Below are 26,468 nucleotides of genomic sequence, written 5' to 3' on the forward strand. Positions count from 1 at the left end.
AAAAAAATTAAATACATAAAATATAATTATTTGGTTTTCATCTGCTTATAATAAGTAAGGCTTTTAAGTGGCAGTATTTAAAGTACCTTTTGGGATGCTGTACAGCAATACTCAAAGTTTGATTTACATACGTATACATTTGTGACATTTTATGGATATATAGATTTTCTGCTTTAAGCAGTTCGTTATGGCAGACTTCCATTATAAGGAATTCCATTCATGTTCTTTTTCTCAAATATCCAGGAGCAAAATAAAAGTTTATAATCCTATTTTATGTTCCAAGATTGCTTTGAAGACCAACATTTAGATGGGTATATAATCCCAAACATTGGAGCAGTTAGGATTTCTGAAGATGGAGGAGTAAAAATGCTATTCATCCATAAGAGTTTACTGATTATAATATTTTCTGAACCTCTTCACTTGATTTAAATTGGAATTCCAACAAGAATATTTTCCTTAATATTTTATATTTAGGATAGAAGATAAATACCACATGACTATGTTGTACGATATTTCCACAGAAGATCTTATGAAAAAAAAAAAAGGTGATTAAGAAAGGCCAACTTACCAGACAAAAGCCAAAATAATGAGTTGTTCTAAATACACATGAAAAAAACCACCCATATCACTGGTTTCACATAACCTAAATATCAAAACATTAAAACTACAGCAAAAGAAGATTGTAACAAAGAATAAAACCAAATCTATGGTTATGGATACAGCTATGTTAAGGGTCACAAGAAAAATCCAAGAATTTAAAATGTGAAATCTTTTCATAAAAAATATAGCAAAGATTCTTTGAACATTCAAAAATGGCAACTGCTAATCAAACACAGAATGTGTACTTGAAGGACAGGAGGTTGTCACAGATTTCAAATCAGAGCTCAAAAAAAGTCAAGGTCAAGTGTTGTAGTTTATACAGGTCAATAAATGTCTGACTCTGTCAAGGACTATTCAGAAACAAATTCAAAAGTGAAAGGAAAATTATATTCAGGGTATTATTAAAAACTCTTCAAGCCTAACACAAACCAATTGAAAAAAGTTCTATTTCAAAGTATTTGCTTTTGGTAAGACATGAGCAAAAAGCTGCCTAATTTATGAAGTCAGCATTGGTGTAAGGCTGACTGGCTTTTTCACTTTACATTTACAGATGGAGAGAAAAATATTTACATCAGCTGAAGAATTGGTTCTTTTATTGTTATCATGTTATTTAATACTACAAACTTCTTTTAGTGTTTAAGAATCAATGGAAAAATTAAAAGCCTGTGGGGCCAATATATTGGCAAGAGTAGAAACAGGATTTGTTGTAGGCATATACATATTGTGGAACCTATATGAACATCAGTACAAACTGAAGGAGCCTCTCAGTTTTACAAACTGAGAACTGAATATTGGTTTTTTTTTTTTTTATTTCACCACTGGAATTTTGCTAGTACCTCAGAATATCAGTCTTAAGTCTTGAAGGTTTAAGGGTTAACTTGAGATCCACACTTGGTGTTCATGCACTTGGCAGACTTGTGAATAAACCTTTATGTGATTTTATTTATTTTTGAGGTTAATTATTTTTTCCTGAGCTTGTCCCTAAGCAGTTCCGTTCCAACTCTTCTTTTATTTCTCCCTCAAGAAAGAGACTTTGAGAACTTACTTTCCATGAGGATTCAATAAAAGCAGCCTTCCTGTTGCTCTGGTCACCCACACAGCAAAAAGGAAGTTAAACTGTTTGCTGACATATCTCTTATGGTTTGGGTCTGAGCCTTTGCTCTTGAGCCTGCTGCCAAAGTCTGACTTGCACAGACAATACTTTGTGGGTGGTGACTTCACTGGGAATCCAGAGCCAAGAATTGGAGAAATGTCCTGTGTGCCATAACTGTGGTGGTTAGGAACGCATTACTGGATCCACACTTTTAAAGTTACAGCAGATGTACTTATTTTGTGGTAACCATACAGTGGAAGAAAATCGTTCTCTGGCCCCTAAACTCCAGCCTAGCTAATCATAAGGAAGGTCAGTAAATGCAGTGTTTTTCTCATGACATTTTATAAACATAGGGTTTCAAAGTGAATGTGGATGGAAAGGCAAATAATCCTTCCATCCCTTATGATCTGCATATAATTGTGGTTTGCCTGAACTGGCTGAAAGCTCAGAGTAATTATTTGGAAAGATTGGAGTTCAGAGAACTAATCTATCTGCATCAATTCCTAATTTACCCTTGCTTTCTTTGGAAAATACAGATGAATTTTGATACATTCATTGATAACAGATATGTAAAGTCTATCCTAGATCAAGATGTGGCATTTCTATTAATATCATTGATATTTTCCTACAAGGAATTTAGTTTACAGTCATCTCTAAGGAAGCAGAAATGAACACATAAACCAGCATTTACATAAAAGTGAGTAGAAATTAAAGACAGAAAAATATTGATTGCTGTTTAGGATATATGATTTATTCCTGCACATAATATGGGACATTATGAGCAAAAAAGTAAAAGCCTCATTGAAACTTGAGCACTGATTCCAGGCAGAATAAATCATTCCAGTTTTGCTTTAGTACATGACTGAAAATAATATTGAATGAATATTCTTAACTAGAGTCTACTCACAAACTAGAGTACTTCACAAATAAAGTCCTGCAGAATCTATTAATCAAACTATTATGAACATTTATCTTGCCTTATTCCAACACTAGACTTCCAGGAGCTTCAGTAACATTAAAAAATAAATAGCAAAAAAAGTGTACTGATAATTAATTTGGTTTTCAATTTTTTTGTCTAAGTGTACAAGAAAATCCAAGTGTTCTGCAAAGAAAGTATTATGCTTTCACAGTTATATGAAAGGGTTTTTTTTTCCAATAACTGTTTGAGAATCAGAAATCTCTAAGTATATAGAAACTTAACATCCATTTAGGTACTTAAAATTTACTACTGCAGTTCCTGTGTTTGTTATCATATCTGGGTCTGATTTCATCAAGGCAAACAAAAATCCAAAGAGTTCTTCTTATGAAGAGCTTGCAACAAGCACACTAACAGTTCTGGGGGAGAGATAGCACCATTATAAGATTGTTGCTGATGAGGTCATAGATGAAAAGGGTGAATTTTATTAATATTTAAATTCTATTTCATCAAAAAGCCTCTTGAAAGTAGGTGGGATATGGCTTTTAAAATTGCTTGTATGTTTTGGAAGACTTTATGTTAGGGAAGCTGCACATCCTAAGCTCACAAATCCTCAATTCCAGACTTGTACAATTATTCTCAGGACTGCCAGGCTTCATAAATCTGTGTCTGAAATTGCTGCTTGAACTGTCCTAAAAATAACAACAGCAAAAAAATATTTCCATGTGGGTTCTTTGTTGAAGAAGAGTGAAATTTGTCATAAGGAATGCACACACTTGGCACTGCTTTGAATACTTTGCTTCAATAATTTTTTAAACTAAAAAAAAAAAAAAAAAAAAAGTGGTTTACAGTTTCTCTGTGCTTCCTGTTTCACTAATTCTACATGTTTTGGTTTTGTGCAGCAATGTTTTGGAAGTGTGGGGGGGCTACACAGCTTCCCCTGTGACTGACAGAAAATGCCAGCTGGCTCCAAGACGGACCTGCTGCTGGCAAAGGCTGAGCCCATCAGTGATTTTCCCAAAGTCAAGGTTTGTTTTTGCCCATGATGGTAACTGGTGAGTGATGTCTCCCTGTCCTCATCTCAACCCATGAGCCTTTCATTGTGTTTTCTCTCCCCTGTCCAGCTGAGAAGGAGAGTGATAGAGTAGCTTTGGTGGGCATCTGGCATCCAGCCAGGGTCAACTCACTACACCATGATATGAGCCTCAGATAAGAGTTTTCTGGCACCTTTTGTATTTTGGTAACATTAGAGAGGACACTGTTCTGGAAATGCTTTGTATTGAAGACACACTACATTCAAAAGAAGAAAAGTTGTTTATTCATATTTTGAAAAAGGAACTAATCTTCTCAGAACCTCTCCCCTCCATCATGGACTGTATACGTGTCCCTAATGTGTCTGTACAGTGATAGCCCAGGCTTGTATGCAAGAAACGGTCAAAGAACCAAGACAAATTTTCTTCTTTTATAAATATTCCAGAGGTTTTGGCTTGGTCAGATGGGATATTTTCTGTCAAAATTAATTATGCAGACACTTTTCTGACTAGATAGCATTTTTTTTTAATATTTTATAAAATTTCAGCTATTCACCAGTAAAATGCTTTTATTCTAGTTTAAAAATAATTCTTTGCCTTGAAAATTTAAGCAAGAATAACACTATGAGCAAGAATGATGCTACAGTAATACTAATAAAGACAGGAGAGTACGTCCAGAGATGGACAATGAAGCTGTTGAAAGAGCACGAGTCTTATGAGGAGAGACGGAGGGAGCTGGCCATGTTCAGCCTGGAGAAAAGGAGGCCCAGGGGAGACCTTATCACTCTCTACAACTGTCTGAAGGGAGATTGTAGCAAGGTGAGGGTCGGGCCCTTCTCCCAAGTAAAAAGCGATAGGACAAGAGGAAATGGCCTCAAGTTGCACCAGAGGAGGCTTGGATTGCATATTAGGAAAACATTTTTCACTGAAAGAGTGGTCAGACATTGGAACAGGTTGCTCAGGAAAGTGGTGAAGCCGCTATTTCTAGAAATGTTCAAAAATGTTCAAAAAATGGGGCATTTAGGGATATGGCTGTGCAGAATCATGGTGGCACTAGTTTAATGGTTGAACTCAATGACCTCAGAGGTCTTTTCTAGTCTTAACATTTCTTTGATTCTGTGATTCTAGTCTCATTTTCATTAATATGTCCTTGAGAGGAAAAGAAAAAGGATAAAAAGTGATCAACCTTCTAACCAAACTTTAATTTTATTACGTAATATTTAGCAAAGTCTAAACAAATTAAAATTTATAGAACTAGGGCAAAATCTGCCTGTCTTTTTAAAAACATAGTTAATGTAATTTAAATTGAATGCAAATTGTTTTTCTCCCAGTTCCAAGGAAAAAAAAGAAGCTATAAATAAATGAGATTATCCCATGGTATTAACTAAGGTTTTGGTTGGGGTGGGGGGGTTTGGTTGGTTGTTTGCGGTTTTCTATGTTTGTGGTTTTGTTTGTTTGTTTTCTTTTTTTCTCAAAGACCTTGTGAACTATAAAATACTTTCTTGAGCCAGCCAAAAAGGGGAAAGCTCAGTTTTGATTAATATCACAGCACATGTGTACTTCTGAAATATAGCTTTGAAATTTGCAGTCTAGCCTGGCTTAAGAAGTGAATTGTGCAGTTCACTGCTGCACATTTTTTGTGACTACTTGTGCATTTTTCAAAGATGTAAGATGATATGTTCAAATAAAGATAATCTTGAACATTTACCAAATAATTTATTCCATCTTTTGCATGCCAATATCAGCTGTGAGGACTTCATACTACCAGAACAAAGTAAGTAATTAAAAAACAAGGCTAGAGACTGAAGAAAAAAAGTTGTAAAATAAGCTCAAATGTCAAAGGCAGGATTTTTGTCCTACGCTTTGATTCTGTGCATTTATGAGGAAAGCGTATGCCTAATTCCTTTCTGAGCTCAGTCCTTGTTTCATGAACATTTGGAATGAAGTTATTTTGAAAGAGAGACATACTTTCTGTTCAGTTAGTATAAACAGTTTTGTTTAATTGTACTCTACACGTTGTCAAGAGTGCAGACCTGTTAAAACAATCTATTCCTATTGTTCTGCACTGGGTAGGGAACAGGTTATATACACTCTGAGTAAGCAGTATTGAAACATATTCCAATTGTACTTGCTACATAAGAAATTATAGATGGAGTTGGAATAAATTATGAAGGCTAGGAAAGCAGGGTCAATATTTAACATTTGATGCAGTAAGGAAAAGGGAGCAGAGACAAAAAAAAGGATCCTCTCTGAAGCTTTTGAAGACCATTGGCCTAAAAACTTTGTAGTCATCCAAGTGAGGAGGGTAAATGCTGCACTAACTGAGATCCATGATGATGAGAATTTGGGCAAAAAATTTAGTGAGATATGTCAGGTAAGAATGCATCTCAAAATGAAAAATCTGGAAAGAATGTCCAAGGTACAAATGCAACTTGTATCATTAGAAGTTTAGAGTGTAGAATTCCAGAGATTTCTGAGTGGTTAATAAAAGGGTTTCTAGAAGAGTTTTTTACAAGACTAAAATTCGAGTGACATTGACCTACTAGTAGGTATAAGACTGCACAGAAAAAGCTGATAGTGTTTCACCATCTTTTTCAAATACACAATGGTTCTACCATATAAAATGTTGAACAGACAGAAATAAAATATGGTAAGGCCTGTTGTTTTGGTCCCATTCTCACATGTATTAAAATCTTACTTTGGTTGAATATGTTTCAACTCTCTGACAGGTTTCAATGAAAATACAAATAAATATACAATTTTTAAAAGTTAAGAAAGAGTAATTTGATAATATACCAACTTCTGTATTATATTTAAATGCACAATTGTGTTGTATGGTTCCATCTTGAAATGAGGTGTTCATAGTTCTGTGGCAGTATGATTTTTCTAGATCAGAACAAAGCAATAGGAGCATCACCAACTCCTTGGATTACAGAAACTTGTATCTTGCTGTCTGTAGTAACAGCATCTGAAAAGAATTTTAAGGGCAGAAAGTTTTAGAAAGATAGCTGTAGAAGCATTATATATATATGTGTGTGTGCATATATGTATATATACATATATATATATTTAAAAGCTAAATGAAGGATACTTGCTATACTGGCTATACTGGTATAATCTAGTTTATGCTATTGGCTACACAGCTGTATGTTCATTTCTAGCTTTCCTCTACTATCCTATGATCTGTCAGAAAAAAAGTTCACAGCTACTTCCATTAAGTACAACACTCTCAGTATGTAGGGTTTTGTGCCAATCTTATTAGCAACAAAGAAAGTGACTTTACTGATATCATAAGGGAAGTTTATAAATGAAGAAAAATTTGATGACACCTATTAAAACACTAGAACTATAACAACTAATAGATGCTGTGTAGCCTCTCAAAATGCATTCTGCTAAATCATCTCACCTTAAACTCTAAAAGCCAGAGAGGCAGGAAGAAAATATATGTGAATTTTTATGACTATGTAAACACATTCTATTTTCCACACACTAAAATATTAATGACTTTTAGGGGACCTTCCTTCCATTTTACTAAGTTCCCAAAAAAGTTCGCATTAATAAAATATTGATTTGCAAAAGATAAAGAATCAAGGATAAAGAAAAGCAAGGCAAATAGAGACTTCTGTTGAAGTCACTTAATAACTCCTGACTTTTAAATTTTTTTCATAGACTACAAGACAAATCAAACCATGCACTTTAATTTACCTGAAAATCAGTAAAAATCAGTTGATTGCAAAAGAATACTTAAAATCTGAAAATGAAGCCACCAAGAGAAGAAACAACTATTTTTAAAACGAAATTCTGCTCTGTGGAAAGTAAGCATTGGGATATTTGGCTCTATATTTGGTTTTAAGCACTGCTTAAAAATGTTTTGTTCAGCTCTTAGTCATATAAAGCTACACTATCAATTACTTGCATAGGAAACTCAAGCATGCAAGGACTGTGTAACACAGGCTCCATTTTGTAGGTAGTCGATTTGTTAGCTCCATTTTACAACCCTGAGGAATTTTCTTTAGTTTGCACAACTTTTGCCACCAAACTCAGTTGAGCAGACATTTCATCAGTGGAAAATGCAATAGTTAATAAGGATGAATGGCAAAAAGATTAAAGTAAGAAACTGGAAAGTTCTAAGTGGAAGCAAGAAACTCATGAAGCAATAAAAATAATTTTCTAATATGGTAAGTTAATGACCCAGAACTCAAACACACTTAATCTTAGAATTTAGACAATCCTTACTGTATAATCTCACCTAGCACTTACATTAAAAAAGCCATTGTCACATATTGTTGGCTCCAATACAGTTTTCTTTTCCAAAAAGGCACTTGTTGAGGTTAGCCTACGTGCAATGCATGTGTTTATACACAACTGATATATTCCTCTATCCAAGGAACTTATATGGCTGCCAAGGTAACCTAGATACGTACAGAACTAGAGTTAAAAATGGGGAACACACCTTGGGCTTGATGACAACTCTTTCTCTCTGACCACAGAGAGAATGATCATGGTTTTGGCATTCATGGCTGCCCAGAGGGTGAGAAAAGGCATGGTTTAGTTCAGTATAGTTGGGAAGTCATATGATAATTTGTTATCTAGGTCTGCTAATACAAAAATACACATACTGCAAATAAAATATCAAGCATCCTGGTGAGTTAGTTTTCTCATTCCCAGGGAAACAATTTGTGGTGGATTGACTCTGGCTGGATTCCAGGTGCACACCAAAGCTCCCCTCCACGACTGGACAGGGGAGAGAAAATATAACACAAAGGTTCACACGTTGAGATAAGGGCAGTGAGAGACCTCTCACCAGTTACCGTCAAGGGTAAAACAGACTTAACTTGGGGAAATTAGTTGAGTTTATTATCAATCAAAATCAGAGCAGGACAATGGGACATGAAATAAATCTTAAAAGCACCTTTCCCAAACTCCACCCTCCTTGCTGGGCTCTTTCTCCTCCCCTTCTAGTGGTGCAGGGAGATGGGGAATGACCATAATATCAGCTCATCACAGATTGTTTCTGACATTGCTCAGGGAGAGAAGCTTTTCCTCTACTCCACTGAGGGGTCCCTCCCATTGGAGACAATTCTCCACAATCTTCTCCAGCCTGGGTTCCCATGGGCTACAGCTCTTCAGGAGCTGCTCCAACATAGGTCCCTTTCTATGGGGTGCAGTCCTTCAAGAACAGACTGCTCCAGAGTGGCTCTCCCATGGGATCACAAGTCCTGCCAAAAAAGCTGCTCCAGAATGGGCTCCTCTTTCCATGGGTCTGCAGGTCCCTGCCAGGAGCTTGCTCCAGTGTAGACTTCCCATGGGGTCACAATCTTCTTTCAGGCTTTCACCTGCTCTGGTGTGGGTTTCCTCCATGGGCTGCAGGTCAATCTCTGCATCCCCAGGGATCTCCCTGGGCTGCAGAGGCAGAGCTGCCTCACCATGGTCTTCACCATGGGCTGCAGGGCAATCTCAACTCTGATCTGGAGTACCTCCTGCCTTTCCTTCTCCACTGACCTGGGTGTCTGTAGAATTGTTGCTCTCACATATTCTCACTCCTCTCTTCTCTTCATGCAATTACATCTGTGTAACAACTTTTTTTATTCCTCTTAAATATGTTATCACAGTGGTGTTGCCATCTTCTCTGGTTGGCTCAGCCTTGGCCACTGGTGGGTTTGTCTTTGAGCTGGCTGGCATTGGCTCTGTCAGTCATGGGGGAATCTTCAAGCAGCTTTTCACTGAAGCCCCACCTGTAGCACCCCTCCCAGCTACCAAAATCTGGCTGCACAAACTCAATACACAGTTCATTTAGACCCAAATGTTTCTCACCTCCGTCATTTAAAATCTAACAAACAAAAGCTCATCCTCCTGCAGTTTACTGAATTCTGAAGCCTAGCTTGATGATTGATGTTTTAATGGGTTTGCACAGCAAGGTTTTAGCATCTGCTGAATGGGGCTACAGGGGTGGCTTCTGTGTAAAGCTGCCAGAAGCTTCCCCCACGTTCAATGGAGCCAGTGCCAGTTGGCTGCAAGATGGACCTGGCGGCCAAGTCTGAGCACATGGGATGCTGAGCACAGGCTGCCCCTGTGATGAACTTACTGCAACCCTCATTCGTCATCCCCCTGCTCTGCCAGAGGGGAGAAGGAAGAGAAAATGAGGAATCACAAAATCAATTAGGTTGGAAAAGACCTCTGGGATCATCAAGTTTGACCTATAATCCAACATCACCATTTCAACTAGACCATGGCACTAAGTGCCAATCCAGTCTTTCCTTAAAAATCTAGACGGGCACTGACTCCATGACCTTCCTGGGTAGGCCATCCCAATCAAATCACCCCTTCTGTGAAGAATTTCTTCCTAATGTCCAGCCTAAAGCTCCCCTAGAACAGCATAAGACTATGTTTTCTTGTCCTATTGCAGAGTTAACCTAGTTATCATGGAGTCAAGTTGAGTCAAGTTGGGGGGTAGGCATTTTAAAATCTAGTTTTTATTTCTCATTGCCCTACTCAGATTTGATTGGTAATAAATTAAAATAATTTCCAGAAGTCAAGTCTGGTTTGTCTGTGATGGTAATTGCTCAGTGACCTCTCCTGGTCCTTATCTCAATGTACAAACTTCTTATTATATTTTTTCTCCCCTGTCCAGCTGAGGAAGGGAGTGATAGAGTGGCTTTGGTGGGCATCTGGCACCCAGCCAGGGTCAAACCACCACAGACATTTATTCCTGCGGTAACTCTGGTGTTGAGATCCATAGTGTAATTCTTGCATGAGTCACATTACCTTGATATACTCCAGAGGACATTTCAAAGATCATTTATGTCTTACAATCCAATACATACTTTTAATGAAAAATATTTCTGTACATTGAAAATATGACTTTCGCACCAGATGCAGGCAAAATTATTTTAGCTTAAAGGTATGTGTACTTTTCCCCCAAAGGACATACAAGTCTCTGTGTGGGAACAGCACATAGTTACTGCCTCCTGCTTAGAGATGTAGCCTAGTAGCTGATTAGAGCAATAGCAAACATGAAAAGCTCCTTCCAAGCATTGAGAAAAATCCTGAGTGTTTGTATGTGTTTAAAATGAAAGTGCATGGAGCTTTCCAGATCAGTCAACACTGCAAAAGCTGGCAAAAAAAAGTTCAAAAGTTCTTAATTTAGTTGAATTTGCTGCTTTTAGGAAATCCCTTAGCCACCTAGCAACCACACAAAAGGTATAATTCTCAGAGACAAATTCTCACTGACTGAACAAGAGGGAAAATTGCAAACGTGCAAGATAGCTTGATGACATTGTGACACCATTGTGTCTAGTGGGTCAGACTGAGCAGGCTAAATGTCAGGATGTGGCTGGTACAGAATACAAGATGTATGTTTTTTTCTACACGATTTACACAGTAGCACAGATTCGCAAATACAGACCTCCACCATTCCCATCTTTCCTGGCATCCTCAGCCCAGACCTATCTGTATCAGAGTACTCATTTTAGTCACATTTCAAAATTCTTGTCAACATGCTTCAAGATATACGTGTTTTCCAAAAGTCTCGCCTAGAGCTTTTATGCCACATTCTGTATTGGATTAGGTGTATCCAACCAGCAGCCTCCAGGTGCCTCCCACAGAGAGGACTCTAACGCTGAGCTGATTGTCATTCTAGACAACAAAGTCTGATATGCAGACATGCAGGTGTAATCTTAGGGAGTGAAAATACTGGTTTTCATTCCAAGTACTGCTTCTTACTTCCACTTAAATCCAGGAAGACTGAATTTGAAAAAAGATCGTAACTCAGTCTAAGTAAGACTATCTGAACCCAGACTTCTAAATTATTGCTTGACTTAATATAATCCAAAAATTTAGAGTGATTTACGTGCCTATGAATAGATACATCCAGATGTTTTTAAATTTCTGTCGACAAAAAACAGCCACATGAACGTGAAGGAGTGGCTGTAGAACAAGAATCTTTGCAATCCTTGTTTATATTTCCTCAATTGTTCTTTTTCTCTCTTTTGATAAGTATTTATTATTTTACTGCTATTCTTTCCTGTTTTGAACAAAATAGAACAAAAAATGTTTTGATTTAAAGCTTTCTATCCATGTTTCCTACTCTTGAGCATCTGGTATTAGTAGGAGTAACCCTTCAGGGGACCCTCCATACTTTGGCAAACATCCAATATCCAACATTCATTAACATTCTCCCATATAAAAATCTCTCATTACTCAAAATACATCCTCTCCTACACATACACTTCCCACATCCTAAGCTTTTCCTTACTGAGGACAAACCTGTCTCCTGAATTTTAAATGTAATAAAGTCTAGAGTTTTGTGTACAAGCCATTCTGAGGTAAAGGTTCATTGCACTTAGCAATAATAAAAATCCAGCTGTGGTTTCCTACACCTTGCAGTTTCCTCCTTTTGCTTTGAATCTCTTAAAAGAATGAATTGAAAATCAAGTGAGAAATGTAGGATATTTATCAGAGAGCTTGAATCCTTTCAGCAACTTTAGCATTGCTGATCCAACCACTGATGATTTCTGAGGAGAAATTTTTTCGCTTAATCATTATTATATGTCCAAATAATTTTCACTGTAGCTACTAAATTATACCCTTCTCAATAAGATTATACTATCTTCAAATTAAAACATCAATTATTATAATTTTTTCTCTGATCTTGAGAGTTGCAATGACATTGATAATGTAGGAAAATCACCTTTTATAATAAAACATGCAGTTACTTTTATTCCCAAAACTGTGTTAGCACCTTTCAACTCCAAAATTTTGCAAGAAAAGGTTGTACAAAGTGTTCATTAAGTTCTTTAAATTAAAATTGTCCCAGAAATTCCTTGCTGGTTTTCTTTACAGGTAAATATCTCCCCACTCAGCAAACATATCATGAAGAGGCAATTTGAAAATACGTAGTTCACAGTTTGTTTTCCAAAATGACCAGTGGGCTATATTTAAAATAAGCACTTCCACTGTGAGTGCTCTTCTGATTCTATCAATGGGTCATTCAAATGAAACTTTTTTCCATTTGTCACAGTAATATTTCACCTCAGGAAAACAGAGAAAGTCTATAAGCTACTTAGTTTGTTTCCAGTTTTAAAGATACCTTGAAATTTGTTTTTCTGTAAAAAAAAGACCAAAACCAAAGAGTTAAATGAGGAAGTCTGATTTACATTTGAATCAAGAGTTAGAGATTTCCAAAAAACATGATCAGAAATGTGTTGTGAGACCATTCTTTGTGTCTATTCAGTTGTATTTATTTAACTGACTCGAACATCTGGCTTTCAATTCTGTGCAATCAAACTTTAGCAGGTTCGTAGAGACAACCTTGTTTTAGTTCTAGAATAAGAAAACCAGAAAAAGACAGATTCCTTCTGAAATCATTGGATTAATAGAGCAACTGATTCAGACCACTCACAAGAGAGCTTCATAGCATAACCCTGCCTCACTGCAGAAGGTGGCAAACTGCCCTATGTATTCAATTAGGTTTGACTAAGATAAATATCAGGGTTTTTTTTTTTTCCTAATTTCTAGAAGTTGCAATTGCATGAAGCAGCTGGCTTCGGTGGGATAAAGAGCTAGCTTCAGGATCATACTATTATCTGCAGAGGAAGAAGAAAAGCAAAACCTGAAGTAAACTCCTTCTAAATACAAAAGATAGCCAGTGGATGCCATTGATAATTGCTCAATGGCAAGTTTCTCACTAGATAAAAATGATTTGGCCAAATATATTTACTTTGAAGTCACTTGGTACAAGTGGGGAAAATCTAAATGAAAAAAATTCCAACTCATTAAACAAATTTGACACATATTTTTCTAAATGAAGGAACATTATTTTGTAAATTCTAATACATGAAGGATTCAAAAGATTTTCCTTTTTTTTTTTGTGTTGTGAAACGATCACTGAACATCCTGTAAGCAGGCAATCAGCATGAGAAGCAAAAGCTGTTTCATCCCAACTACTGCAAAATAGACCAAATGCTAAGATTTTTAAATCTAAGTTTCTGTCACATTGCACCGTAATCCCTATGGGATTTTCCTTTGGAAAAGGTTATGAAGTTAGAAACGTGAAAAACTAAAAGGCAAGAGTATTGTTGTATCAAGCATCTTGATTTCATGAAAAGTTTCCAAATAAGAAAGGATTAAGACTGAACAAAAAAAAAAAATAATAAATAGAAACTTTAGGAAAGAGTTTTCTGTAAGCAAATATTTAAAATGCATTTCCATCAATATATTGCATATTTTTTTTCATGACAAGTTTTGTCTAATTTGTTCTGGAGAATAAATGTATTAACTTGTCTTCCTATTCTTAATTTTACCCAACTCAGGTAACCTGAATTTGGTTTTTAATTTGCAACAGTATCACTTTTCAAATGAGAGTTGGGTATAGGAAAGATGTGAAAAAACCCCTTCTCTTTACTAGCTATGTATGTTTGCAGATATGTCTTTGCTGCCCAAAATCCAAATCTTAACATGACATTTGTTTTCAATGTCTTATCTTTTTGACTACTCATCACGGCTTTTGTTTTTATTCATGGATACATCCTTATTTCATTGCTCCTCTATGTACAATTGATTTTCATGACTACAATTTTCCTGAGTAGGTGTATATGCTCAATATAGCATTATCAATTTACCCATGTCCCACTTGCTCAGTAAACCTTAAAGAAAATTCTTAGGGAACAAGTGAAATCAGTACCAATTTACTTTGTTTGAACCATTAATAATCTGCAGTGAATCAGCAGCTGCTATGCCAGCAATCCTCCCTCTGAGGTGGGAATTTCTGAGAGGAGCAGGAGAAAATGCAGCTGAAATGGAAACTGCTTTCTTCTCTTTTTATAAACCCTCTTTGCTCATGAATTGGTGTTTCTATATCATCAGTGTTAAACTTCATGTTTCCATCAAATCACATTCCAGATGCTTCCAAACATTTCATTTTCTTAGGCTGGAATATTATTATCTCTCCATTTTCCTGACATCCTGTGTGATATAAAAATCATATAAAAATCCTCCCAGTTTTAGTTTTTACAGATAACTACCACCACCAGTCCTCAAAAATCCAGTAACACAGAACAAGTAAGAGTAGATCCAAAGTCAAATATGTTTAGGAAAAAAAAACAGGAAGAACCCTATGTTTACTGAAAGATATTGTCCAGTGAGGATGTGGTATTTACCTCTTTTGCCATATATGATACTTAGGTGGAGAAGGTATCAGTCTACCAAGACATTATGTGATGCTGCATGCCACTTGCAGGGTTCCTCAAAATTTATCATGCTTGCTAGAAGCTAGTATTTTGAAAACAAAACCAGAGTCTGAAAAAATGTCTTAACCACCAAAAAAACCCACCCTTTTTTTTTTTCAAATTTTGTAAATACTGTTTGCTATTGTACTACTCATGATAAAATACTTTGTTTGCAATCTAAAACAGATCAGTTGTGTTAAAATTTTAAGCTCATTGCAAAAATGAGAAAGAAAGAAGTAAAAAATAGAGGACCAATTAACCTGTAGCTTTTCTAAAAAGAATAGGCAAGAATTCCACTTCGCTTGATTACCCTGAATAACCAATTCTTTTTCTAAAAGAAACAAAAAGAGAAAGTAATCTTTACTTTTATCATATAAAAGAAACAAACAAAATAATTCCATTTCTGTATTTTGGGTCAAATCAGCATTTAGATACACAACTACAAAGACAATAATATTTAATTATCTATTTATAATGATTCCTTGCAATTTCACTCTCCACAGCTCAGTTACATAGATGTTACATATTCCGTGAATTTCAAAACTGTTTAATGAAGATTTATTTCTAATCTGCAGTATGATTGTTTAATTATGTGAATGCAATTACATTTTCTTTTTGGTAAAGGATAGAACCTTCTTACAGTTCAGACAATAAAGGGGCTCTCATATGCTCTTTAGTACTAGTCAGTGTGACTACTCTGAAATTTGGTATATTATGTTGAAAATATTTGTATAAAATTAAGGGAAAGTCAAGCATTGTATTATGTCCTTTCCAACCTAAACAATTCTATTTTACTTTGTGAAATGCTGAAATATATTGCTCAGAGGTGTGGTAGATTCACAGTCAGGTTGGATGGGGTTCTGAGCAACCTGATCTGATTGGAAGATGAAATTACTCATTGCAGGGGGGTTGCATTAGGTGAAATTTACAGGTTCCTTCCAACTAAACCATTTGATGATTCGATGATGATTTAATATTTATTATATGTGAAGTTTAGTACATTTGAATGTGCATGTTTAATATTACTCTTGTCCACTTAGATGAGAATGAAAAGCATGTATGAAGAGTCTGGTTTGCTGTTTTGTTTTTTTTTTCTGTTCTCAGTGGTTTCTTTTTCTTTCAACACTAGTACAATCATTGAAGCCTCACCCTTCCACTTTAGTGTGTTAGAAACACACTTTTCCCATCTTGCTTGTTCTCCTCTATATTCCTCTTCTATGTTTCCAGGAGTCTGTGGACTCACTTTAAAGCAAAATTAAAACAAACACAAAGAGATGCTGGACAAGCAGTTGGAGAAAGCATATATATAATCAAAGGAATGATTTTGAAATTGGAGGATGGAAATTGCAAAAATTCTAGTCATTACTGCTCAAATTATCGTGATTTGCTGGTGCAATCAGAGTAGCTGATTGCCAGCAACAGCCACTTCGCTGCTCATTGACTACAGAAGAGATCTCAGTCAAGACAAATAGGAGTTACATTTTGTCAAATGAGAGTGGCCATAGAATTTCAGAATAAAGCTCCATCTAGTTTGGCAGACAAAGAAAATACCCATGAAATAGAAAGTACAAGACAAATGTGTTCAATATGCACCCCAATTACTCTCCTGACCAAATAGCAGAAACAAGTGCAAGTGACTTTCAAAGCTAACTCAAAAATTCAAATACCAAGCAGGAGCAGGGCAGCCATCAAGCTCTGTTTCCTTCAGGTAGGAAGATAACCATCACCCAAGCACCACTGCCCTGCATTTACTCACATACTCTCACTGAGAACATCCACCAGAACTAAGCAGTCACATTCTCAAACACCGGGCATCTCACTGATATTATTGCAGTCATTATGCACTAGCCTAGAGAAGCTGTTTTCAGCAGCATGAACAAAGATTACAGCAATCTGATACATCAGCTTTCTTACCCACTCCAATATATACTGAAACTTTGTCTAGACTTGTATCCACTGCTTTCATTTCCACCAGGTCTACAGGCATCTCTTCACAGAGGATGTCAGAACTCACCTCCCACTGCTACTGATCCCTCTTAGTTACATCCTCTTGAAAGAAAGGGTGATGCCCTAAGTATTAACTTTATATATATCTAAGCTACACTAGTTCACACCTGTAAAAACATACAGCATCAAAGGAACTGGAGAAGCACTAAATGTATAAAACCTACTATCTGCTTTCAGTCTCTTCAAATAATTCAAATGCTAGTGCTTTCTTTTGCCTAAGCAGCTACTGCAAATTCACTGTTCCCATGCTTGCAGGTTAAACTACTGGAAGCCTATACAGGCAACTACTTCAACCCCACTGCATTAAACCTACAGAAAAACACAGCTGTTATCACCAGCAAAAATGTTTTCCAGAAACTCTATTCTTTTCTATCAGCGTACCTCAAACTAACCTAAAATGAGCAGCAGTTTCAGTTTTTATAGAAGCATGATGGAACAAATGAAGCTTTGAGACCAGTCCACTCTAATTTTTTGTTAAACAACATTCTCAGGGAGGCCTGAGAATGACTTTTGAACTCCAAACTCCACTTTTGTTTTATAGAAACTACAGCACAATCGTCTCACTTGGGGGAAGATCAGAATCCATTTTGTCAGATAAAAAAGCAAGAAAATAACATGTTAACAAATTTCCTCCTTTTCCGCTGTGTCTCTGAATAGTATTAGTCAAACTCAGGGACTTTTAAGAGCACTTTGATCCCCACACAATTATCTCTGGGTATCTAGGAAGACTCTGTCACTTCTGTGGCAGGGCAGTATCTAAACTCTGTTCTTTTCAGGAGTCTCCTTGCTGTGGAACAGGCTTCCTGCACTCTTACACACTCCACTTTTCTCCTGACCTATCCTGCAGTCTAGAAGAACAGTTGCTCTCAAGGGAGGAAGATATTTTTAGATAAATTTATAATTTATTTTTGAGGAAATTTAGAGCAAGAACTGAGAACTAAAAGGTAAAAAATTAGCATATTTTTCATGATAATTTCTATTTTTGTTCAGTTGTTTTGGGATTTTGGGGGGTTGTTTGTTTTGGATTTTTGTTGTTTTCCCCTTGGGTATTGAAAACTGATATACTTCTACATTTTTAATTATTTTAGGTTTTGTTTTGTTTTGTTTTGTTTTGGTTGTTTTTTTGTTTTTTTGTTTTTTTTTTTGTCTTTTTATGATCTTGATGTGGAATTTCAAAAAGTCATGCAGAAGTTTATCTTTGTTTAGAAAATAATAAAAGTGCTTATATAACATGTATATAAGTAATTCCTTAAAAATATTACAAAGCCTTGAATGGTTGATATCAGACTGTTGATCTGGCCATCCCTTTTCTTTTCCATTTGTTTTCTCCAGCCACTTCCCCTACAGGCAGTTTTCAGAAAGCCTATTGCAACATGCACTGGTGTTCTGCATTCTTCTGTAGAGATGACCTAACACAACCTTGTACAGCTCTTGAAGTTATGTTAGCCCCCCCAGCTGAGGAATTTTTGTTTCTGTGCCTTTGCTCAAATTGCCTATGCATTACATCAGAATTAAATATGTTTCTTACTGAATGCTGAGATAAACAACCCTACTTACTAGTTTAATATACTATTTTTATTCCAACTGTCTTTTATTTCTGTGGATAAAAAAGATTTGCTAGTTTGGGTTACTTTCTCTTGCAAGTCTGAACAGAAGTTCAATTCTCATAGTTCTTAAATATCTTAAAATCTCAATCACTCCCCAGAGCTTTGTCCCTACAAGCAATTTTATTTTTGATCAGTGATGTAATCTACAAATTACAAACCTCCTATTGCAAATCCCTTTATTTTCTGCTGATTTTTCATTCTGCAGTCTTTCTCTATGGTTTTTGTCCTCTTTCTCTCCTTATGTGTTCAAAAATTTTTTGAAGCAGCCATCTTGATGAAATTCCAAGATTCCTGTCACTCTCTGTCAAGAGACTATTCTCTGATCTATTATAGTGGACATTTTTGGGGAAATCTGCAGATATTTAACAGTTTTTTTCTGAGACTCAAATTGAAATACCCTATATGAATGTCCTTATATTTTCTATGTTATATATTACATTTCTTCATCCAATCAAGGATAAATCTGTTTTGAAAGACAAAGCAGGCTTATTAATGTGAATCTCCTGGCAGCTAGGAGACAAACCTTAGCATCAAATCTTGACTAAGATAGCTACCCTGATAAAACAGTTACTTCTTTAGTAATTTGGCAAATTCTGGCAAGCTCCACTGAAGCATGTGAAGGACAAAAGCATGATAACACATACCATCACTTTTTTGCACTTAGAAATTCTCCTCTAATTTCCCAAAGGGAAACAGTGATATCTTGTGTAAATGAGTTGCTTCAGATATCCTGAGACTCTTTCTAATGGCTCGTACATTCTACACCAGAATTGCATACATTATTGGTTTTTTTTTTTTAATCAGAGAGTATTTCTGGAAAAAAATGCAAGCATATTTTTAACCCCTTTTTTGGGGGGGATAAGTGGAAAAAAAACTTTTCTTTTTCCAAATGCCTAACAGGAAGGCAAAGATGAGTATGTGGCCTGCTGTAAAATCTCATTTGAGGTATACAAGACCTGCTGCAAATAAGGCACAGAAACATGTGTTTTGAAACGTTGCAGTGAAACATGAGACAGAAAACATAGGGTGTCAGGCCAACAGGTTGTCTCATGAAATAAAAGTTACACAAAATTCTATCTGATAAATAACATTCTTCTCAAAATGTGGTTTAACTCACTAAACGTAAATAAAAATAATGTAGACATACAGAGACTTTTTAAATTACACTTCTACCAGATACAATTTCAATCCCTGGGGAGCAAACCACCTGTTCAACAGCAGCTTTCTCCAACCTCAAGCACAAGTCAATTGCTAATGAAACTTACTGGCATAATGGAATGTCATCTTTGATGGTGCACTTTCCTCCATTTTTGCAGTATTCTTCAGGACAAGCTGCAAACATAAAGGTAAAAATTGTGATTTCCCTCTCTTTTTTATTATATTTGTCATGATCTGATTTTCAAAATATTCACACCTGTCCTTCTGAATGCTTAGCAGTTCCAAAACTACTTTTTTTTTTTTTTTAGATCTGGATTTGCTGATACAAATGTGAAGTCCTAAGAATATTACAAGCAATGGAGTGCTCTTGAGCTTATTGAAATCCTGATGCTGCATTTGAATAGGCTTCAAATTTTTCTCGAATGAGATTTTCATCTGACTCCAGAAATTGATTTTTTGCCACTTACTTGATTTTCAAACAACAGGAATATATAAAATAAGACCCAAAGGAATTGAACTAATATTTAATTAATATCTAAGTCTACGTAATTATTAATAGGTTTTATATAGGGCTGGTGAACAGACACTCCTTTGTGACTAATCCTTTTGTTAAATATATTCAGAATTTTAACAATTAGAATCACATTCTCATAAGAATGAAGGAAATCAGGCTTTAAAAGACAAAAGTGTTTAAGTACTTAGTGATATTCTTTAAAACCTATTGATGTCCCTTAACTTGGATTTCCACATCACCACATTTAATTTTACTGAAGCTTAGTTTTACATTGCTTTAGCAAGAAAAAACTCAAAATCAAAAAAGAATCCCCTCAATCTTCTTTAGTACGAAAATAACTAGTAATATACCAATTAGACCTAAAGAATTTTGGATATATGCAAAATGAAATTATTTATTGCAGCATATAACAGTGCTGTTCAGTGTGGACACCTCCCATTTCAGGATTAAATTTTGAAAAGTGCATTACTTACTCATAAGATCTTTCTGGAAAGATAGTGGAAAATTTGTAAATTACTGTTGTGCATGTCTACTAGTTTATGTTCAATATTCTTATATATTGAATTATTGTCTGAATAAATTTCTTTTAATTTAAAATAATTTTTGTAAATCCAATTTACCAAGTATGAATTTTCTCATCATTATAAATGTGGTATTTTTTAATGTTGAAGTATGATTCCTTCTCTCACATGAGCAAGCTGGGCTTGTGAAGGTGTCCCTACCAAGTCAGGGCCGTTGCAACTTTGTGATCTTTAAGGTCCCTTCCAACCCAAACCATTTCATGATGCTATGAGACATAGTGAACACAATACTTGTGGTCAATTTCACTCCCAAAGAAACTTTTGGATGCCTCCTACCAATAAGTGTTTGCGAACAGACATTTAATATGTTATAATTAATTATACAATTGCAATGCATGTATGTTGTGAATTTTATCATGTAAGTAATAAAAAATATAAAAATAGAGAGTTAAATTCTCAGCTAATGCAACTTCAGCAAAGCTGGCAGAGTACTGTCAGCACAGAACTGGTCAAGAGTTTATATCTGTCTTGGGGAAGAGCTGCAGTACCTTTCTGTCATTGAATGGGACATTTTGAATCCAGATTTAATTATTTATGTCACCATCATCATGTATTTGTTAGATTTTGTTAATAAAAATCTAATTCACATTGAATGTGTATTATTGTCTTGTACTTATCTTTCTCCACCATTTAACTACTACAAATCAAACATGAATATTGTGTCAAATGCACTGTGCTAAAAAATGCTCTTTCATTTATTTTCCAACCTGGATTTGTAATACACTTGGGGGAAAAAAAGCCCAAAACCGCAAGCCTTTTACTCAACAATATGAGTTAACTCAACTGTCTAAAATCAAGGGAAGTCCTAAAAATATACTACAAAGGACTAGTTAGGTTGTGGTTTTTTTTTTTTTTTTTGGACAATGTGTTTATACAGTAAGAAACACCCCTTATGAAGATGTTAAGATTTTAAGCATATTATTCTTCATCTTTTTCTCACTTTCATCTGTGTCATACTTTCATCAGGAAAATTCGTGCCTAATATAATTTGACAAAGTTTTAGCAGAGGAACATCAGTCAAGTTTGAGGACTGCCAAAACATTCAGTAGGAAATAACTATACTTTATTTGTTTCAAATGATATTTTTATGCAAAACTAAGTACCTGAACAGCCAGATTCATCAAGGCTGTAATCAATGCAGTCTGCAATCCCATCACAACGCTGGGAGAGGGGTATACATTGATTTGTTGAAGCACATAACAAAGAACCATTGGAACAATCTTTAATGGCTGAAATGAAAAATAACATGGTCGTTATCATCAGCTGCATTTTTTTTCTCACCGTTCAAAAACTAGCAGAAAACTTGATTCATACTGTAGGATATAAACTTGCATCTGTGTGACCTCTCCAAGCTTTCATCTTCAAAGACATGCAACTTTGCTACTGAGATGCTAAATAAGTAAACAAATACAGAGCACAGATGGTACAGAAACCAAATTTTCCCATGTAATATTTGTGAAGGAGTGCATATTAACTCACAATGTTGAGAGTGTATACTGCAAAATCCCAAAGAAAACCCATAAAAAAGGTATCAGCAAACATAATTAACTCTCATTCAACAACTAGTTTCAAAATGATGCAATCAATTTGTTTACGCATTATTTTAACACAGAGGGAACAGTCGTAGCAACGGACATAACAGTTGAAAATTTTGCAGTTAAGGACAATGACACCAAGTTATTTGTGCTGAGGTAAAGAAAATAAAGACTACATGGAGGCACTAAAAAGAGTAAAGATATGAAAATAAAAATATCCAATTTTCATCAATATTTAATTTTCCAGGTGCAAATTAAACCAGTAGAAGGGATGATTTTATCACAGCCACTTTGAAAGTATAATTTTTTTTAATATTTCATTGGTATTTATAACTTGCCAAAACTACAAGAGATATACTTTGGTGCACTACAGAAAACTGAGAAATGACTTTTTATTTATTGCTATTAGCACTTCAATCAGATGATGCAGATGGAAAAGGATGTTGCTCTGTGGAAAACTAATGTACACATTCTACTGGTGTTAATATGTTTGTTTTATACCCTTAGTATTTAATCAGGCAAATAAAAGACTAAATACGTGAGGTAATATACCTTTCACTAAAATTGTCAGCAAGAAGAGAGTCAGACAAGTAGAATATCTTTAACTGGAAAACACTTCCAGAATTTTTTTGTTAAATGCAACAAGTAAAAAAATCCACTCCATTAGTAGGTATAAAACAGTATTAGCATAATGTTGTACAACGTAACTGCTATAACTCTACAGGATATTCTGTCTCCATAAATCCCTAATTCATGAAGAAAAGCATTTCTGTGGTAGAAACTGTGTTTTTAGTAGGGACTTGACCAATGTTTTTTTGTTTGGTTGGGTTTTTTTTGTCCTGGCCTCCTTTAGGGCTTTATCCTTAATCTCTGCAAGATGCATTCTGACAACTAGTCTTTATCACAAAAGAAAACTTTCCCTAATGAATTCTTGAATTCAGAACCCAGAACATTTTTGTTCTACACTTAAATAGTGTTAAGTGTTTTGTTTTGCACTTAAATGAATAAAATTGCTATGGGACAAAAAATGGAAAGTGCCAGTAATTCTTTAACTGAAGTTTTCTAAAATGAGCAGGTAGATTTGATCTGCACCAAGGGAAAAAACATCTATCTAAAATCTAAAAAAATAAATCCCCACTTTCAATCTGTGCTACTATTAGAGTACACATAGGTTGGAGTTACTAGCACAAGAATCAATTTTATAGATCATGCATAAATTTCAATAGAAGAATGAAATTTTTGAGATATTTACATTTTCTCTCTGACCTTCCCCAGCTGACAAACTTCTATGGGTTTCCACCTGTTATAAGTAGGAAGCTAAAGATTAGACGCTGTGCTCTCATGGCATACATAGTTGGATCTCAGCACCAGCTGTGACAGTAATCAGCTTTACACTGATTTAATTCCAAACTAGCACAAACCATTTTCTTTTTGCTTTGCCTTCTTCTCTGCTTTGCTTTGCTTCTCTGAATTATCTTCTTTGGAGAAGAAATAAGAATTACTGCTTCTGTATTTCTATATTATACTATCAATACTTACGTGTTTATTTACTATGAACTGAATTTTGGAGTAACAATGAAATACAGACTTGACTAAGTTTCCTTCAGACTGAGAACCCTAAAGCTGTGAAACATTTATGGAGAATATTTTTTTCTTTGAAGAGACCAGGATTTAATTTCTTCTTAACCCCTGGGTTTTGTTTTGAAGTCAAAGCAGTAAAATAAACAAAACAAAGCAATATCTCAGTTGTATGGGTAATACACAAAATCATGGAAATCTTTTGGCTTTCAGATTTTGAGGTTCCACATCAGCTTCTGTGGTGTGGAGTTGGGATCTGCATGTAATAGAACGCAGCATGGACGTCTCTACCAGAGGACAGATTGAAGAGGAAACAAGGTCAAATGAAGATTAACCATGCTTATTTGAAGGAAGGAACATGCAAAATTTCCACATGTCTTCAAGGCATGTAGAATTTAACATCTAAGTTATCTCCAAAATTATGCTTCTGACAACAAAACCACAGAGTTCACTTCAAAACAAAAGACTTACACAGATAGTCTGCCAAATCCATGCCAGTTTGGTAGACTACTTTGCTAAATTAAATGGCATGTGCAGTAGCCTGCCTTTATATTTAGTAGATTTGATAGAAAATATTGAAGAACGTGAATATCTAATCCACTGGAAACTCATATTTTTTACCAGTTTTTTTTTTTTTTTTGTTCTGGTAAGGATGAGAAAAACGTTAAAATAGTTCTAGAGCATGACAGGTTTAGGAAGAAAGGTGTTTATATGTAAAAGCCTTTTTTCTTTTTTTTTTTTTTTTCCTGTGTAGCTAATTATTTTGAAATTCTTGAAATGAAACATTTGGCCTCAGTTCATCTGATAATAATGAAATATTTTTAAATGGTAGATACTCACATTTGTGTCTATTTGTTTCAGATGCTTCTCCATGGCATCTCATTGCAGTTACATTTCAAAGCCTATTGACCTTGTGTTTTGTTTGTGAGCCCTTTTCCTTGCCTGGGGCAGAGATTGCTGCTACTTCATGAACATACTTGATTTCAAAATCCTTGAAAGGTCAGGACAGCCTTAAATGTTACTGAATAACAGAACTGCAGAAGCCTATCTTTCTGTCATATCATGATCAGAGGTTACAGAGGCAATGCAAATGCAGCTGACTGATTCAAGGAAAAAATGTGGAAATACTTGTAAATATTAACTAAAACACAATTGCAATTTTTAAAAACATTTACCAAATGATAACCAGGAAATTAAAATGCATAAGCAAAATTATTTAGAAATGTAAAGCATCTCTGCAATTAATGCATTATATGTGACACAAATAGGGGTTTATTTGACAAGGGAATGATGAATTTTACGCTAAACTTCACTATGTTGCTCTTTTTCTTTCCTAAACCATCACTGGTTTAGGCAGGCAAGTTAACATTGCCATAACCACCGCCACGGAAATAACTTACGGCAGCCAGCTTCATCTTCGCTGAGTTGGCAGTCAGGCACACCATCGCACAGCAGGAGGGATGGGACACAGCCTTGGGAAGGACACAGGAACTCTGCTTCCTTGCAGGAGCCCGAGGATGTGGCGGTGGGCATCTCCATGGGGCAGCTCAGCTCATCACTTCCATCCATGCAATCTTCGACCCCGTTGCACCGCGCAGCGAGGGACAAACACTGCTGCACATACGCACACGGGAACTTGTCACCACTGCAAGTTGGAGGGTGGGGATCACCTGATCCTACAAGAGGAAAAGGAATGTTTAGGGATTCTATTCTTTCAGTAGTCATTCTCACTGCCTGTGAGATAGACATAGGAACTGCCAGGAATGCAGCTGATTTTGGTTACTAAACTTTTTTTAAAAAAAGTAACCCAGCTTTTATAAATACATGGCTCCTAAGTGCAAAAACACAGTATTAAAAACGTTTTGTCTCATATTAACTCCAGTGTTGTTGCTGCAGCATTTTGCTTCTAAATCTCAAGTTCAGCATTTATTTTCACCCTACTACTTCTTTTGCCATGTACACATAGAAGGGTTAATACCAAAGTATTAATAAATCTTGTCTTTCACCCGGGATCTGGAAAGCCTTATAAAAACCCTCAAGTTATAATTTTAAGCTAAATTAATAAAAAGATTTTTATAAAGTAACAATAAAAATTTTTACTGATCTAGTTTTTACCACTCTGACTCTTTAGCTTAGCTTGATGTGAGAGAATTAAATTAAAAAATACTAGATAGGTTTCCAGGATACAAGTAAAGAAAAATGTCTTTTTAGAATTTCAAACTTTAACTAATTCAGACGCTGACAAAAAAGAAATGAATAAAATAAAGAGATAACTAAATAAATAAATTAAATATTCCATGCTTACTTGCATTGCTGGAAGAAAATACTGGGGAATGCTTTTTGTGATCATGTATATAAATAAATTGTCCCAGATACCTAAGTCTTTCTTTTTTCCTATGAAAACAATTGCAACTGAATTTTATCAGCAGAAGCATAAGATCTATTTGTGGAAACTAATTTCTAAGGAGCTGGCTGTGCTAGCATTGTTTTCTTTATAGCATCAGGATCTCCCATGGAAGCAATGTGATAGATTCCTGTACATTTTATGTGCAGGGAAAAGAGAAAAATCTCCAAAATTTAGCTCCATACTTTTAATCTTTCTAGGTCAATTTGCAGCAGCTGA

At 35.4% G+C, this 26,468-nt stretch overlaps 1 protein-coding gene across 1 annotated transcript in view; it reads right to left on the reverse strand.

Annotated features, from left to right (window-relative positions):
• The window catches only part of MALRD1 (MAM and LDL receptor class A domain containing 1), a 232,787-nt gene that overhangs the window by 24,951 nt on the left and 181,368 nt on the right, over positions 1–26,468 (reverse strand). The window contains exons 33-35 of the mRNA XM_053999538.1: positions 25,246–25,521; positions 21,836–21,961; positions 19,745–19,811 (exon numbers count right to left, since the gene is read on the reverse strand). Of these exons, the coding sequence (XP_053855513.1) occupies positions 19,745–19,811; positions 21,836–21,961; positions 25,246–25,521 (469 nt within the window). The remainder of the gene's footprint in view (positions 1–19,744; positions 19,812–21,835; positions 21,962–25,245; positions 25,522–26,468) is intronic.

Source organism: Vidua macroura, chromosome 1, assembly GCF_024509145.1.
Source record: "Vidua macroura isolate BioBank_ID:100142 chromosome 1, ASM2450914v1, whole genome shotgun sequence".
In the NCBI taxonomy this organism is placed as follows: domain Eukaryota; kingdom Metazoa; phylum Chordata; class Aves; order Passeriformes; family Viduidae; genus Vidua; species Vidua macroura.